The sequence below is a fragment of the Molossus molossus genome, unplaced genomic scaffold (genome assembly GCF_014108415.1).
Source record: "Molossus molossus isolate mMolMol1 unplaced genomic scaffold, mMolMol1.p scaffold_m16_p_1, whole genome shotgun sequence".
In the NCBI taxonomy this organism is placed as follows: Eukaryota; Metazoa; Chordata; class Mammalia; order Chiroptera; family Molossidae; genus Molossus; species Molossus molossus.
The window spans coordinates 102,417,803-102,436,559 of NW_023425344.1; the positions used below are offsets into that span (position 1 = coordinate 102,417,803).

The 18,757-nt window shown below is 37.6% G+C and overlaps 1 protein-coding gene across 1 annotated transcript in view; it reads right to left on the reverse strand.

Annotated features, from left to right (window-relative positions):
- Positions 1-18,757, reverse strand: part of MYO3A (myosin IIIA) — a 207,743-nt gene that overhangs the window by 99,159 nt on the left and 89,827 nt on the right. The window contains 5 exon segments of the mRNA XM_036268716.1: positions 2,502-2,704; positions 7,180-7,263; positions 7,666-7,770; positions 9,267-9,383; positions 11,061-11,160. Coding sequence (XP_036124609.1) covers positions 2,502-2,704; positions 7,180-7,263; positions 7,666-7,770; positions 9,267-9,383; positions 11,061-11,160 — 609 coding nt within the window.

The window sequence follows — 18,757 nt, forward strand, 5'->3', positions numbered from 1 at the left end:
ACAGAACCAAGTGTGTATGTGTACATGTGCGTGTGCATGTGCGTGTGTGTGTATAGAAAGAGAGGTATCAAGGACAAAAAAGAGAAACACCCCAAGAACAGTACACATTTTGGAAATGGGTGGATGAATCTAAGTGAGGGGAGAAAAATTCAGAGCTTTGAGAGGAATCAGGGAATCCAGTCATGAAAGCAAAGGAAGGTGAGCATCGTGACAAGGGCGGTCCACTGGCTCAGATGTTGAAGTGAGGCATCTACCTCTCCACACCCTTGCCTGACCTATTGCAGTCACCAGGAACACTTCAGTGAACACTAACACTGTGCACAGGCATGGTTAAAACAAAACGAAAAATGTAGGTGTTGTCTTTTCTCACCACAGGAACAACAAAACTCTCTAAGAGTAGCACAGCATATACTTCAGTTTGCTTTGTAATGAAATCACGATTGTTCTGTGTGTCACCTTTAACACTTAAATACCCAGGGTACAATTAGAAAAATGACTCATAAATGTAGACACACAAAATTGGAGTTTTTCTCTTTTTTGTTGTTGTTAATCCTCACTCGAGAATATTTTTTCTATTGAGTTTTTTTCAAGAGAGTGCAAGGAAGGGGAAGAAGGGGTGGGGAGAGAGAGAAAAAACATCAATGTAAAAGGGATATATAGATTGGCTGCTTCTTTCATGGGCCAGGGATCCAACCTGCAACTCTTCAGTTCATGGGCCAATGCTCTAACCACTGAGCACAAAAACCAGGGCAGAGGTTGTTTTTTTTTAAAACAAATTAGTTTTTTTGTTACAGATGTTGCTCCTCTTCCTGACATTTACACCTTCCTCCTTGCTCCTGTCTTCTCCTCCCCCTGCCATATTGTGGTCTGTGTCCATTGGTTAGGCATATATGCATGTAAGTTCTTTGGTTTATCTCTTCCCGCCCTCCCACATCCTCTCCCTTTGAGGTTTGTCAGTCCAGAGGTTTTCTCTTTAATTATCAGTTTACGTTTACTGAGAACTGTAATCTGACAGGGCCTGATGATGCTATAGAAAATATATTGACCTTTAGTAGATAAACATTCAGAAAGTTAAAGAAACAGGAAAAAACATACCAGCAAAAATTATCCATTTCATGTCTTGCCCTAACTACATCAAAAGTGTATCTAAGTAGGCACAGTACCATACACAGCATCCCATACATGCTCATATGACCAGAGCTTCCCAGGTCAGAATGGCCTGGGGACAAGCAGGGTCTCAGTAAGTCACCAAATAGTATTTCTTTGTCTCTGGCCACAACCCTAACTGTGTATCTTGTAATACTTCTTCAGAGTCCCGCCCAGCCATTTGCAGGAAGGTCCTCAGGGCTGTCTTATGTGTGTTCACCTGCCCTAGATCCTGGGGATCACCTATGTAGCCAAGGCCTCAAACTCCCTCAAAACTGTGGCAAAATCCTCTCAAGGGTGTGGCTTACCCCACCTGTGAAACGGTTGAATCTTTGACAAAGTGGCCAACAGTAAGGCTTAGAAAGCCAACAGTACAGCTTAGCATTCATAGGTTCCATAGAATATTCATGAAACAGTACTTTTAATTATTTGTTTTATTTACTTTTTAATATTTTTTCTTTATTGATTTGAGAGAGAGAGGAAAGAAGCATGAGAGAGAGATAGAAAAATCAATGAGAGAGAACACTGACTGGCCTCCTCCTGCATGCCCCCCACTGGGTATCGGGCCCACAACCTGGGCATGTGCCCTAACTGAGAATCAAACTGGTAACCTCTTGGTGCATGGGTCGATGCTCAACCACTGAGCCATGCCAGCCTGGCTAAATTTTAAATATCTTACCCAAAGTAGACCTACATGTCATAAAGCCAAAATTAAAAACCACATTTGTCTAATATTCTTTCCTTATATATTCTAAATTGAGGACCAAAAGATAATTTTCCACACTGAGGACTGAGCTTGGGAGCTGGACTCCAGGCAACTTATATTAACAATTTACTCACAGTTGAATGATAGCAAATTTGAAGGCACTTATATTAAATAATAATGTGCTAATACATAACAAGAGCTCGTGTTTCCATGAATTTAACATATGACATTTTATTACAATCTAGATATGTTTAGCATAAAACCAAGGGAAAAGCCACACTTAAAAAAAATAATATAGCTACCAGGGTGGAAATCTGATGCTGTGACTATAGTTTCCTCTTAACAATAGCAAACAGATGTTTTGGAAACATTAGGCTAGAAAAGAAATTTTGTCATTCAGCTGCAAACTGCCAGAAGAAACACAGTTCCATTTACAACACACATGTCATTTAGGGCACACTTTTCGGGACACATAGTCACCAATGACATGCATGTCACAGATGTCACTAAGAAAACATGTTGCTTATGACATGCATGCCACCTACAACACATGTGCTGCTTGGGCACGCATGTCACTTGTGACATTCATGTTTTTTATGCGCATATCTTCGCTTGTTTCCCAGAATTTAGGTATTTGATATGAACTCACAGGGCTTGGTGGATAACTCGGGATTTCTCCAGAAGGTATTCATAAATCTGTGCTCCCACTACAGCTCCAGAAGAGGAAAATTTCATTTCTAAATATTTTCCAAATCGGCTGGAATTTTTATTTATAATAGTGCAGGCATTTCCAAAGGCTTCCACCAAATTGTTTACTTGTAAAATCTTCTCTTGAAGGGTTATGTTATTAGCCTAGAAAAATGTCAAGATATATTTAAAAATGTAAAAAAAATAATTTTATATATAATGTTTCTTCTTTGATAAGCATTTTATGCAGATATAAATAGATATGGATATGAGCATATTCTTGGTGCACTGCCAGATGTTACAACCTGGCCTATTTCTCTCCTACTGTATATGTATTCACCCACTTGCTTCCTTAGAGGGGCTAAAAGATGTTCTGTGCTTTTTCTATTCAAATACAGTTCCCCTCAGTGCCTAATTTGCCAATACAATTTATGCATTCTGGGGTACACCTCTTATTTTGTTATTCTTCCTCTACCTTCTTAGGCCCCCATCTAAATGTTCCCCAGATCCTGAAACATTTCCCTTGCATTCATGGATGCTGCTAACTCTGCAACTAAGGCAATTAAGATAATTTATAAATTCAAAAGCAGAGGAAAGGAAGCAGTTACTGAGAACTGAGAAAACTGAGAACAGTTTCGAAGTGTAGATGGAGGAGTGGAAGCCCTCTGAAGGTCTACTGTCGCTGTATGTTTCCTACCCTAGCTCACATTCTCCTCCCCTCAAACAAGTGTAACCTTGTCTTTATCACTGTACGTGAAATTCTACCAAGTAGAAATTTATTTTGATTAAAAGCCAACCGCATTTATTTATTTATTTATTTATTTATTTATTTATTATCCTCACCTGAGGATATTTTTCCATTTTTTGTTCAGATAGAGTGGGAGGGAGAGAGAGAGAAACATCGATATGAAAGGGACACATCGAATGGCTGCCACCCACACGACCCAACCAGGGCCGGGGACAAAACGCAACTGAGGTACATGCCCTTAGCAGGAACTGAACCCGGTCTCTCTGGACTGCAGGCCAATGCTCTAACCACTGAGCCAAACTGGCCAGAGCAAAAAGCCAACCACTTTTAGAAAAGCATCCTCTATTCTGAGAAGTTGAAGGAGTATCAATCCCTCATATCTTGGTAGAAATTTGGATCAAGTAGTTGAAGTGCAGTGTAATACCTTGCTGAGCGAAGCTGTATCAAAGGTATGGAGCATTTGTATGTCGGGGAGAGGAACGGGAGGTACTACTGGAACATAGGCTACAGTAGAATGTAGGTGTGCTGGAAGGGATATTCATAGTGTGGATTTTTTGTTCGTTTGTTTTTTATCCTTTCCTGAGGACATTTTTCCTTTTTTTTTTTTTTTTTTGTTCTGATAGAGTGGAAGGGAAAGAGAGGAAGAGAGAAAGAAACATCAATATGAAAGGGACACATCAAGTGGTTGCCACCCGCACGACCCAACTAGGGCCGGGGACAAACTGCAACTGAGGTACATGCCCTTAGTGGAAACCGAACCCGGGTCTCTCGGAACTGCAGGCTGATGTTCTAACCGCTGGGCCAAACTGGCCAGGGCCACAGTGTGGTTTCAAGGGCATATTAAGACTTTGGCTATTTTCTATAAGAGGCAATTATGGTTGAAAAGAAGAGAAAAACAAGAATTGAAACAAACTTGACTCTTTAAAATGTGTGGGGCTGGACTTGCACCCATAAAAAAGGTGAGAAAATCTTCATCCACCTATATTAAACATCAGGGACCTGCAAAGTGAGGTTTTGAGAACTGTATATTACAAATATGAATTCAACCCACCAAACATCCCATATTTGTATGTGTTAAATCTTTATCAAGAAGATAAGTAAAAGACATGATAAAATCTGATATGGGTAGGATTCTGAGCTATGGGTGTATATGTGACCATCCCCAAATAATATTAGATCATATTATTGGATCTGGAACAAGATAAAGAGATTATACAAACAAGTTTGCTGACATTTACAAAACAATATTCTATTATTGATAAGGACCTCTATCGGCCCACAAATCAAGAAAGAATGGCAAAGTCCCTTCTATTGCAAAGACTCGAGTAAATTAATTCAGGTGTTCAAATCTTCTATGTCAGGACAGTATGTGGTGCCTCACCACCCCTCTCCTCTAAAATTACATCTTATTTCACTGTATTTAAAACCATTTAGAATGATACTTATCCTAAGTGTAAAGAGAGGGGGAGTGATGGGCAAGGGGAGAGGGGAGGGCGGTAACTGAGATGACAGCCCTGAGGCCTGTGTGTCTGCCTGGTCTCTTCTGGCTCTTCTGGTGGTCACAAGTCTGGTTGGTAGAGATCACAGTAATCCATTGAGCAAAGTACATTTCTATTCCATACCAATACACATGATTGAAAATACTGAAGCAATTTAATTGATTTTTAATAGGAACATGGAATTTTTCCAACTCATTATGTTGAAAGTGAACTAGATTCAGTTAAGCAGTGTTTTGACACTATGCTCACCCTTGAATAGAGAGGTTAGGTTTGTATCCACAGTACCTTGTAACACAAGACTCCTATAATCACAGTGATGACAAAAATTTTAACATGACTAATTGTAACTATGTAGATCATAATAAAAAATTTCACAGGGACAATGTTGTGCACATGGTTTTTTAAAGCTATTAGCCTAATAAGAACATGTAATTCTTGACCTATCTCATTTCAAGGACTGCACCTAAGAAAAAAAAAGATCAAACCAATTGTCTATCATTAACTTCTCTTTCCAAAAAATTAAGATATAATTTACATAAAGTAAGATTCACCCTTTACAGTGTAAAGTTCTGAAAGATTTTTACATATACAATCATATAACCCCCACTATAATCAACACGTAAAACAATTTCATCACCCTCAAAATTGCATCATTACCCTTTTTAGTCAACACTTCTCTCCATCCCTAGCCCATAATAATCACTGATCTGTTTCTGTCCCTGTAATTTCAAACTTACAAGAATGACATATAAATTGAATCATACGGTATGTGCTCTTCTAAACTTGGCTTCTTCAACCCAGTATAATGCATTTGAAATTTATCTAAATCTCATCTAATAAGATTCATTCATTGCTTATAACAGTGTTCTTTTTTAAAAAGTTAATTTGAGAGAGATAGAGAAACATCTAAGTGAGAGAGAAATACTGATTGCACGACCCCTACCAGGGCCAGAGATCAATCCTGCAACCCAGGTACATGCCCTTGACCGGGAATCAAACCCACAACCTTCAGTCTATGGGCCAACGCTCTAACTGCCAGGGCCATTAATTGATTCTTGTATGTGCTCCAACCAGGGATCAAACCCCAAACCTTAGCATATAGGGATTATGCTCTAACCAACTGAGTTATCCGGCTAGGTCTGTAATAATGTCCTTTCGTACTTAAAAAAAAAAAATCTCACCCGAGGATATTTTTCCATTGATGTTTTTTTTTAGATACAGTGGGAGGGAGGGAGGGAGGGACAGAAAGAGACACACACATCAATTGGTTGCCTTCTGCACAACCCCGACTGGGGCCAGGAATCAAACCCCCAACTGAGGTATGTGCCCTTGACTGGGAATCGAACCTGTGACTGGTCTGTGGCAGGTTGACCCTTAACTGCTGAGCCAAACTGGCCAGGGCTTTTTGTTCATTTTTTAATTTTTTGATTTCTTATTATTGAGTTTTAAGAATTTTTCAATATATTTCTTAAGGATACAATCTTTTATTGGATGCGTGACATGCAAACAGTTTCTTTGAATCCATAGCTTGTAGTTTCCACTTTCATAACAATGTCATTCAGAGAACAGAAATTCTTAATTTTGGTGAAATCCAATTTTTCCCTTTATGGATTATGCTTTTTATGTTGTATCTAACACCTACTGCAGCTTCATAGTAAGTCTCAAAATCAGGTAATATTAATGCTCCAATTTTGTTCTTTTAAAAAAATATTTGGTTATTATAGATCCTTTGCCTTTCCATATAAAATTTTGATTCAGCTTGTCAATCTCTACAAAAAAAAACAAACCATGTTGGAGTTTTTATTGTAATTGATTTGAATATATGGATCAATTTGTGGAGAACTGACTTAATAATATTGAGGCTTTTAATCCATGAACATGGTACATCTCTCCATTTGTTTAGGTCTTTTATCAACTTTTTCTACTTTTTAGCATACAACTCTTGTATATGTTTTATAAAGAGTAGATTTAAATAGTTCATGTCTTTTGGTGCTTTGTAAAAGTTTCAATTTCCAATTGATCATTCCTGTTATATATGTATAATATATAAATACAGTTGGTTTTGTAATATTGACTCCTCTTTAATCTACTAGTAAGCAAAGGAGACAAAGTAACAGAAGCATTCAGTGAATGTGTTGATGCTAAAAAGAGAGAAAATCACATTTACAAAGCTTTGCCAACTAAGAGTGAGGGAAGTTAGAATATCCTCAAAATAGAGCATATGCTTTTTATATTATTCATTATATTTTAAACTCACAAAGGATAACGATTGTGTTTTATAATTTCTGTGCATTATTAAATGTGGGAATTACTGAATATTCATCTAATAAGTTATATTAGGCTCTGATATGTCACAAATATTTCTATGAGGGCAGATAAAAAATAAACTGTACCTTTCCAAGCACTGTCAGCTGCTGAACTAAAAGATGAGCACTTTCAGTCTTCCCAGCACCACTTTCTCCGGAAATAACAATGCACTGCACAGTGAGTAAAGGAAACAACGAGAAGATTTTATTCTCACAAAATTCAGCTGACAAATATCACATGATCTCACTTATTTGTGGAATATAATAAACTAAACTGATGAATAAAATAGACCAGAGACATAGAAGTAGGGTACAGACTGACAAACCTCAGAAGAGGGGGTTGTGGTGGGGGAGAGGTAAACCACAGAACTTATATGCATGTACGCATAACCAATGGACATGGACAACAAAGCTAGGGACGGGGGTGGGGTGGGGGGTGGGGAGGAGGGTGTCAAAGGGGGGAAAAAGGAGAAACATCTGTAATAAAAATAAATTAATAAAAAAAAAAAAAAGAAATTCAGTTGACACACAAGAAACTAAGAGGGAAGTTTCTGAGAATGTGAGACTCCTTACCTGATCCGAATTATATGTTACCATAGACTGGTAGCCTAAGTCAGCCACCGCAAAAATGTGAGGAGGGTTGGCAGTTCTCTTTGCTCCAATATATAGTTTGGAATGCTAAGGATTAAAAAAAGGACATTTTGTAGGGCTTTTGTTTTTGTTTTGTTTCATCCCTGATTATTTATAGGTAGAGCTAAAATTTTTAAAACATAATGTATATAAAAATAAAGTTTCATACCGCCAAAACATTACATACATGTTACACACACTTAGATATATGCAGAATTCATGCAAATTGTGTAGAATAAAAGTGCCTGACACAAAACAGCCAGAAATATGATATGACAGTATGATATAACATCACTCTGGCAGCAGTACTTCAAAGAAGACTCTTTTGGAAGTGCATACCACTCCAAAACAGAACTTAAGGTTTAAAAATACTATTATTTCTTTAAGTAAAAAGACAATTTACAAATAAGACAATCAGGTATCATTTTGTTGACTATCCCTTGGATACAATAATGTTTGACATGTGACCACCATTTTTTTTTTTCTTTTCACATCATTTTACATATATTCTCTCACTTGATTTGTCCAAGATCTATAGTTAATTGATAGCACAATTTGTACTAAGCCCAAATCACCTGACACTCAGGTAAAGGTTCATAAATTTACCATTCTTCTTCTTTTTTTTTTAATCCTCACCCGAGGACATTTTTGCATTTATTTTCAGATAGAGTGGGAGGGAGTAAGGGGGAAGACAGAGAGAGAAATATTGATGTGAGAGAGACACATCAACTGGTTGCCACCCACATGACCCCAACCGGGGCCAGGGACAAACTGCAACTGAAGTACATGCCCTTAGTGGGAACTGAACCCGGGGATTCTCCAATCTGCGAGCGGACGCTCTAACTGCTGAGCCAAACTGGCCAGGGCAATTTACCATTATTCTTGTAATTTTTAAGGTGGTAGAGAATGACAGAACTGCGTGTTTTGCACATATAAAACATAACTCTTAGGCACAGTGTTACATAATTTTCTGGAGTACACAAATAGCTAGAAGAGAATGGGTCTAATTAAAAACTGCCTCATTTAATTCTACTATATTTAAACCATTAGGGGTTGAAAAATGGATAATTATATATTTATATTCATGCAACACACAAGGTCTGATATTAAAAAGAGAATCAATATGTCAAATGGATTTATAAATTCATAAGGACACATTTTATAGCTGCTAAATACATATTGCCTATATAAGCAATGTAATTGTAACTTTAATTCTCTGACACTAGGGTCAGAGGTAGATATTGAGCAGATACATTTTTAGACATCTGTGTATTGATATGATGTACAATATAGACTAATTATCAATAACTGTAAGTAAATAACATTCTGCCACATACTTTTGGGAAAAGGAAGACCACATACAACATCCATCCATATGAATTCATTTTCTACCTTTTCCTATCTCTATGTTAGAACAATAGTTATTTAAACTGTTTATTCAAGGTACTGAACAAAACTTTCTTTGGCATAATTTAAATTAATTTAAATATCTGAATAGTATAATTACTAGTACAAAGTAAGAGAATGCAAGGCATACCACATACCTCTGTGGAATAAAGACCCAGACTCTGGAAAGGGTTAAGAGCAATGAGTATGTCTCCCACATAGATATAAATCTGATCTCTGGAATAATACTTCTCAAGCTGTTCAGAGACTGTATTCTATAATAAAGTAAAAATAATATATTTTTCTTAAAAATCATTTACAGTTGATTACAATTTTAAAAGCAAACAATAATTCATAAAATATCTGGAATCTGGACCAAGGCTGTAGAAAGAAATAGATGTATTAATAGTAAAACGTGTAATATTTGGTCAACAACTACCCTTTAACTCGACAGGCATTGTCTTTTGTTTTGGGAGCCGTAGAGGGATGCTATTGTTACCTGTGTTTTCCAAAGGACAAATCTGATATTGCAGAGATATTATATATATGATGCTTTCAAGGAAATAAGTAAGTGCAGAAGGTGAAATAAAGAGAAAGTACACTAGAAAAGAAAAGGGAAGATACAGCGAACATGGTATTATTCCAAATTGAGGTTCTTCAGTGGTTCTGTGGAGTGTTCTAGCCCTTTGCTTAGACATTTGGCCTTATGAGGCAGAATGAAACACACAGTGTGGTGATTGTGGTGGGGAGGGGTGGGGAGGTGGAAGAGGGCGTAGAGGGATAAATGGTGATGGAAAAAAATAAAATAAAGTACAGAAAAGTAACTTTCATAGTTGATAAGTTATGAGTACATGAAATCAATTTTAATGGGGTCATTAAAATAGTACATGACACAAGATAGGAACAAAAGTTCTTAGGTTAAAAAAAAAAAAGACAAAAAGAAAGCACAGACAGCAGCAACAAACAACCCAGTGTTCAACATAGAGGTCAGCAATGTGATAGCAAGGCCATATCATTGGAAAATTTGTACATTAGGATTCATAAAGGTTTCGGCAATCTCTGACTTGCAAATACTGTCTGATTACAAGATGTTTGATGTTCACAAGAGAGATTATTTTGAGGAAGTCCTTGAGTTGTTTATGTAACCCTAAATCTACCAAATGACTACTTCTGTTCAGAAAATGTCTCCTTATTGGTTGCATTTCTGAGCAAAATGATCAGGCATGTACCAGAAGTACTTAAAAATAAAAATCTCTTGATCAGGCAGGATAGAGAACCCAACCTTTCACTGAAAAGGAACTATTCACTTCTCCAGTGATCTGATTATCTGGAGTAAAGGGGGCTGAGGGGAAAAGAGCTGAAACCAAAATCCACTGGCTTGGATTTGTACTCACACTGATGTCTGATCTAGTTCCCAGGTCACTGGGACAAGGAAGGAGTTTCAAGCAGAATTCTACGCCCTAAAAGGTTAGCTCTGCAAAAGGAGGGGCGCTGTGATCTCATAAGGGCGACCACTGATGGCAGTAACAGGCTCTTCAGGGACCTGGGAGACGTCTGGGTACTGGCACTGTGAGTGCAGCAGGAGAGGAAGGCAAGGAGCAGCGGAAGGGGGCCACATGCAGACTGTAGGAGAACAGTTTTGGGCCTCAGTAAATCATCCCTTGAAACTTCCAGAGGAAGAAGAGTCTGTGAACTATAAGCAACTCATGGTAGTGAAACTCACACCTTTGCAATTTGAATATCAAAAACAGAAAAAAATTGACACCAGGCTTGGCTGCCTGGAAATTGGCGTTACACATATTAAAGCTGGAGATCGGAGAGAGAATCAAAGCGCTAAGAAACAAAGAAAGCATGAGCTGTTCAGATGCTCGTCAAACAACCTGCTCCTCACATCAATTCCATACATGAAAAGAATTTACAGTGTTGATGTTCAATGAAACTGAGTTCCTTACCTCATCCAAAACTTCTAGGGTTGCTAAATCATCTACATCCTTCAGATTGGAAATTAAAGGTCTGCTGAAGTTACTTTTCTTGGTGTGAATACGTTCATGTCTGTGGAGCAAGACAAAAAGAAAAACCCTTTCTGGTCTGAGAACTTATTACTGATCAGAGTGGAAGTAAATTTTAGATTCGTATGAGACTAAAAAACATGCATAAAGCTGATTCACTAATTTCAACGATAACAATTTACCAGAAAACAGCCTAATGTATTTGTCTGTTTGTTTTTCTTCTCCACTGAAAAATGTAACATGTCCAACATCCTTCATGGAGGAACAAGAACTACCCTACAAATAATTTGTTTTAGTGTGTCCTCTAAATTACTATACAGGATTTAAACTGCTACAAAGTGGTGAGTTAGACAGATTTGAATTCATTAGATTTCCAATTTTGTCTGAGGTAGTATTAGGTCATTGGTGGTCAAGAAATGGTCATTTTATGTTTTTAATTTAATTAAATGTGTTGGGGTGACATTGATTAATAGAATCATATAGGTTTCAAGTGTACATTTCTATGATACAAGATCTGTATGTTGTACTGTGTACCCACCACCCAAAGTAAAATCATCTTCTACTGTCATATTACCCTCTACCACCCCCCACCCTTTCCCTCTGACAACCACCACATTGCTGTCTGTGTCTATGAGTCTCAGTTTTATATCCTACATATTAGTAAAATTATATGGTTCTCGGCTTTTTCTGACTGATTTACTTCACTTAGCATAATATTCTCAAAGTCCATCCACGTTGTCACAAATGGCAGCATTTCGTCTTTTCTTATGGCTAAGTAGTATTCCGAATGTATGTATGCACATCTTCTTTATCTAATCCTCTATCAAAGGACACCTTAGTTATCTCCATGTCTTGGCCAATGTGAATAATGCTGCAATGAACATAGGGGTACATATATCTTTGCAAATACATGTTTTTGAGTTTTTTAGGTATATACCCAGGAGATGGATCACTGGGTCATACGGAAACTCTATTCTTAAATTTTTGAGGAATTGCCAGATTATTTTCTATAGTGGCTGTACCAGTCTACATTCCCACCAGCGGTGAATGAGGGATCCCTTTTCTTCACAACCTCTCCAACACTTGTTATTACTTGTCTTGTTGATAATAGCCACTCTAACAAATGTGGTGCTATCTCATTGTATTTTGTTTTTTAAAGTTTTTTTCCCTTTATTGATCTTAGAGAGAGGAGAAGTGAGAGGGAGAAAGAGATAGAAATGTTGATGAGAGAGAACATCTATTGGCCGCCTCCTGCACGCCCGAAACTGGGAATCGGACCCACAACCTGGGCATGTGTCCTGACCAGGAATCAAACTGGCAACCTCTTGGTGCATGGCTTGATGCTCAACCACTGAGTCACACCGGCCGGACTCATTGTAGTTTTGATTTGTAGTTCCCTAACTGCTGGTGAGGTTGAACATTTTTCCTATAGCTGTTGGCGATTCGTATGTCTTCTTGGGACAAGTGTCTTCAGGTCCTCTGCTCAATTTTTAATTGGGTTGTTAGTTTGTTTAGTGTTGAGTTTTTATGAGTTCTTTATAAATTTTGGATATTAAACTTTGTCAGAGCTACTGTTTGCAAATATCATCTTCCATTTGGTCAACTGTCTCTTTGTTTTGTTCTTGATTTCTTTTGCTATGCAGAGGCTTTTTAGTTTGATATAGTCAAAGAATGGTAGTTTAAAAAATTATCATTCAGCAAAAGTTAAAAGGAGTACAAAAAATAAAAAATAAACCACATTGTGGATTTCCAAAAGGTTAAATGTATATAGAAAATTGATTTCAGGCATTATGGAGTTTATTTTCAAAGGAAAATTCTTCAGCAATTTTTGCCCACAGCATAAGGATCTTGATTTGACATGAAGACTAGAGAAGTTGCTGAGATAAACACAAAGGTTCATTTCAACTTTTCTGGACATAAAATTATCATCCACTTTATTTTAAGCAAAACTGTATTTTCAATGTTTGTTTTTGATATACTTTTAAGCATCTGAATATATCTATAGTAAAAGGGAAAAGAATAAATAGATTATGAGAAATAGTAAGAATAATACCACTCATACAGTGAACTTTAATGCTTTCTCATTGCTTAGAGAATTAAGTCACGATTGATAAACTGTCCCGGTCTCCATCTATGGCCATCCCTGCTTCCATGCCCTAGATTCTGTCTCCTCTCACTTATCCAAGGACTTTTGCCGGTTCCCCTCTCACTCCTACTTCACTCATTCTCCCTTTTCAGCTGTTACAACAAACAAAAACATCCGTCCCTGACTTCTAGTCTCTTCCGCCTACTGTTCCATTTTCTTAACTGCAAAAAGTCCTCAAAAGAATTTTCTAGACTTAATATCTTCAATTTCTTTCCACCCATTAAGAAAACCCATTTCAATCAGGCTGTCTTTACTACACTCCATGGAAACAGTTTCTGTTAAGGACATTAATGACCTTCATAATGCTACTCCAGAGGTTAATTCTAATCCTCATTTTCCTTAACCTGACAGCAGCATAAACCGGATTCCTTTTTGAATACATCCAACTTGGCTTCCTATAGTCTTCTCTTGATTCTCCTCCTTAATTCACCAGCATCTTCATCTGAGTGTCTTTTTCTGGTTTCTCCTCATTTTTCTGCCACATTTTGGAGTCTCTCACGATTCAGTCCTTGCAGCTATTTTCTTCTCTATCTACATTCACGTCCTGATTCCATCCCTTTAAATACCACTCATGCACTGACAAACTTGCTTACCGCCAGGCTTAAGCTTCCAACTACTTACTCGACACTTCACTTGGAATCCTAACAGGCAAACTTACATCCCAAACCATGCTCTTTAATACCCCAGTCCCACACTGCTCCTGCCCCATGATCCTCATCTCAGTAAGTGGTAACTCCATTATTTTTATTCTTTGGGCAAAAAAACTTGAGAGTGATCCTTGGCTCTTCTCTTTCTCTCAGACCCCACATCTATACACAAACTGTCAGCTCTTCCAAGAACTAAACAGTTCTCACCACTATCTACCACCTTCACCATATTTCATCTCAATAGCCTTCCAAGCACTTTCCCTGTTATGACCTCTGCCTTCTCACACTCTTCTCCACTGCAGTCAGAGGAATCTTTCTAAAAAAAATGTAATATGTGCCCTTTGTTTCTGTCATTTCTTCCTTGGCCCCATGATGAACTTTTATTTGCTTTTCACAGTCCACCTCAAACTCCACCTGTTTTGAACCCCTAAGCATAATTCTTATACCCTTCAGGAAAAATATCTTAGTTAAGTCATTTCCCTCAATCATTTGTATACAGATCTTATTCCCTTTACTACCTGTAAAGTTCCTCATGATAAGATAATACTTCAAAATATGGTGCTGAGCCTGGCCAGTGTTGCTCACTGGATTAAGTGTTGTCTCATGGACTGAGAGGTCCTGGTTTAATTCCAGGTCAGAACACATGCTTGGGTTTTGGGCTTAATCCCTAGTGGGGGGCATGCAGGAGGCAGCCAACCAATGTTTCCCTCTTACATTGATGTTTTTCTCTCTCTCCCTTCCTTTCTCTCAAAAACATTTTAAAAATATATTAAAAAACAAAAACAAAATATGATGCTGAAACAACTAAACACACAGGTGCAAAAATAAATAAATAAATAATCTGGAGACTAATCTGATACTTGTCACAAAAATTAACCAAAAATAGATCATAGATGTAAATGTGAAATACACCACCATAAAACTCCTGGAAGATAACATAAGAGAAAAATCTAAATAACATTGAGTTTGGAGATGAGTTTTCAAATACAACACCAAAAGTGCCATCCATGAAAGAAAAAATGATTGGCTGGATTTCATGTAATTAAAAACTCTATTCTACAAAAGATACTGTTAAGAGAATAAAATGTGGAGGGGGAAATGGCAGTGGAATGAATGGACACTACACAGACTATCTCCCAGGACCAAACTGGAATTACAACTAAAATAAAGACAAATAATCTGGAAAAACCAACTAAAAGGCAGCTAGAGAGAACCTGTATAACCAGGAACAGAAAGAGGATGCCAAATCAAGCTTGGTAGGAACTTCTCAAGGCATGTGAGGGCCAGCTAGGAACCCACAGACAGCAGTGGAGAGTTGTACTACATGGGAGTGCCCCATGCTGAGAAAGTGGATGTTTTAAAAAGCTCCAAATCACCTACAGCCACACACCCTGGGCTCCAGCAAAGGGAGGGCAGATGGACCTGGAACTGTGTGGAGAGAGTCCAGAGTTTCTGGCTCAGGAGAGAGCTGGAGAGGAGGACACCAGGAGTTCTGTGCTGAATCTCTCCCTCACAGGATAGTAGCCATATTACTCAAAGAGCCCCTTCCCAGAGTCCCTGGGAGAAGCAACGGCCCGGCCCGTTCCTTAGGAATTCAAAACCAACAGGCCAGGGCAGAGAAATGCAAATTGAGGCTCATTAAAATCTAGAGACTGATAGTAAGCACATGCCCCACCAGCTGAAAATCTTCTTACGCTTGAGGAATTTTTCATTCAGCTGAGGGCTACAAATTGAAGGTCATCAAGTAACCGAGACTAATAGCCTCAGGCAAAAAGCTAGACAATTGAACCTTTCCTTGACTTGTAAATCTACTCAGGAAAGTAAGGCTTGACAACAATGTTTAACATGGGTCTTCCCACACTCATTCAAACCCAGTAGAGGGAGCCACAACCAGTGAACACCAACACCCACAAGGAAAATTTGGCAGGTTCCAAAACCCACTGAGACAGCTAAAATGGTGAAACAAAGAAACAAATCTCAAATGAAAGTATAAGAGATTTCTACAGGACAAAAAATAAAAGAAATGGAATTAAGCAAGATATCAGAGGTAGAGTTCAGAGTAATAGTCATGAGGAAACTCAACAGCATGAGTAAAGATATAGAAACATTGAAAACCAACCAACTGGAAATGAAAAATGACACAACAGAAATAAACAACACATTGGAAGGAATAACCAGCAGAGTAGAGGAAGCCGAGGACCGGATCAGTGAATTAGAAGACGGTAGAAAAATCACCAGGCCAGAGAACCAGAAATAAAGTACAATTAAAAACCAGGGAGACACCTTAAGAGAACTGTGGGACAATATGAAATGTAACAACATCCACATCATAGGAGTGTCAGAAGAAGAAGACAATGAGCAAGGGTTAGAGAATATATTTGAAAAAATACTGACAAAACACTTCCCTAGCTTGGTTAAGGAAAAAGGCAATCAAGTTCAAGAAGCACAGAGAGCCCCAAGTAAGAAGAGGTCCACACTAAGACACATCATAATTAAAATGTCAAAAATTAAAGACAAAGAGAGAATCCTAAAGGAAGCAAGAGATAAGCAATAAGTTACCTACAAAGGAACCTTGATAAGGCTCTCAGCAGACTTCTCAACAGAAACACTACAGGCCAGAAGGGAATGGCATGAACTAATCAAGGAAATGAAAAACAAGGATCTGAATCCAAGACTACTCTATCCAGCAAGGCTATCATTCAAGACAGAAGGTGAAATAAAGAGCTTCCCAGACCAAAAAAGGCTAAGAGAATATATTAGAACCTAACCAACACTGCAAGAAATGTTAAAAGGACTGCTGTAATAAGCAGAAGAAATAGAAAGAAAAACATAACCACAATAAACAAAACAAGCAATAAATAAGTATGCATCAATAATAACTTTAAATGTAAATGGATTGACTGTTCTGATCTAAAGACACAGAGTAGCTGAATGGATAAGAAAGCATGACTCATATATTTCTTTTTTACAAGACACCCATCTCACAACAAAAGACTCACATAGGTTGAAAGTGAAGGGATGGAAAAAAAAAATTTTCCAAGCAAATGGAAAGGAAAAAAAAAGCTGGGGTAGTGATATTCATATCCAATAAAAAGACTTTAAAATAAAGGCCATAACAAGATAAAGAAGGCCACTACATAATATTGAAAGGATCTATCCACCAGGAAGATATAACCTTGGTAAACATATATGCACCCAATATAGGAGCACCAAAATATATTTAAAAATCTTCTGGAGGACTTTAAAGGAGAAATTGAAAGCAATACAATCATAGCAGGGTACTTCCGCACTGCACTGACATCACTGGATAGATCCTCTAGACAAACAATTAACAAGGAAACAGAGACTCTAAGTGATGCACTAGATCAAATGGACTTAAAAGCTATCTACAAAGAATTACACCTCAAAACTGCAGAATTCACATTCTTCTCAAGTGTACATGGGACATTCTCAAAGATAGACCTCATGTTAGGACATAAACTACGTCTCTACAAGTTTAAGATTGAAATCACATCAAGCATCTTCTCAGATCACAATGGCATGAAACTAGAAATTAATTACAACAAAAACACAGAAAACATTCAAACACATGAAGGCTAAATAGCATGTTATTAAACAATGAATGGATTATCAAGAAGATCAAGGAAAAAATTAAAACCTTCCTGGAAAACAATGAAAACTAACACACAACAACACAAAATCTATGTGACGCAGTGACAGCAGTCCTGAGAAGGAAGTTAATAGAAATACAGGCCTACTTTAAGAAACAAGAAAAATTTCTAAATGACTTTCCAACCCTACAACTTAAAGAAATAGAGAGTAAACAAAACAAAAATACACAGCAAGTAGAAGGAAAGAATTAGTAAAGGTCAGAGCAGAAATAAATGACACAGACACTAAAAAAATTCAAAAGAAATATTTCTAGAAACACACAGTCCCCCAAAACTGGACCAGGAAGAGATAGAAAACTTGAACAGACCAATAACAGCTAAGAAAATTGAAGCGGTAATCAAGAAACTCCCACCAAACAAAACCCCAGGCCCGGACAGCTTCATGGGGGAGTTTTACCGAATATTCAAAGAAGATCTAACACACATTCTCCTCAAACTATCTAAAAAAAATCCAAGAAGAAGAAAGACTTCTGAACTCATTTTATGAGGCCAGCATAATTCTAATTCCAAAACCAGATAAAGACACTACAAAGAAAGAAAACTAGAGGCCAATATCCCTGATGACTACAGATGCCAAAATCCTTAACAAAATAATAAATCAGATCCATCAATACATCAAAAAAATTATTCACCATGACCAAGTGGATTCATCCCAGGAATGCAAGGCTGGTACAGTATTCGAAAATCAATAAATGTGATGCACCACGTAAACAAAATGAAAGATAAAAACCACATGATCTTATCAATAGATGCTGAAAAATCATTCATCAGAGATCATATCTTGACACAGTAAAGGCCATATATGAAAAACCTACAGCCAACATCATAGTCAATGGGCAGAAATTAAATGCTTTTCCTTTAAGAACAGGAACAAGACAGGAATGCCCACTTTTGCCAGTCTTATTTAACCTATTCTGGAATTCTTATCCACAGCAATTAGACATGAAGAAAAAATAAAAGAAATCCAAATTGGAAAGCAGGAAGGGAAACTGTCACTATTTGCAGACTACATAATATTGTACATAAAAAACTAAAAACTCCATAAAAAATCTACTAGAGCTTGCCCTTGCCAGTTTGGCTCAGTGTTAGAAGGTTGGCCTGAGGACCAATGAGTTGCGGGTTTGATTCTGGTCCAGGGCACGTACTTTGGTTACCATTTGTCCCCGACCTTGGTTG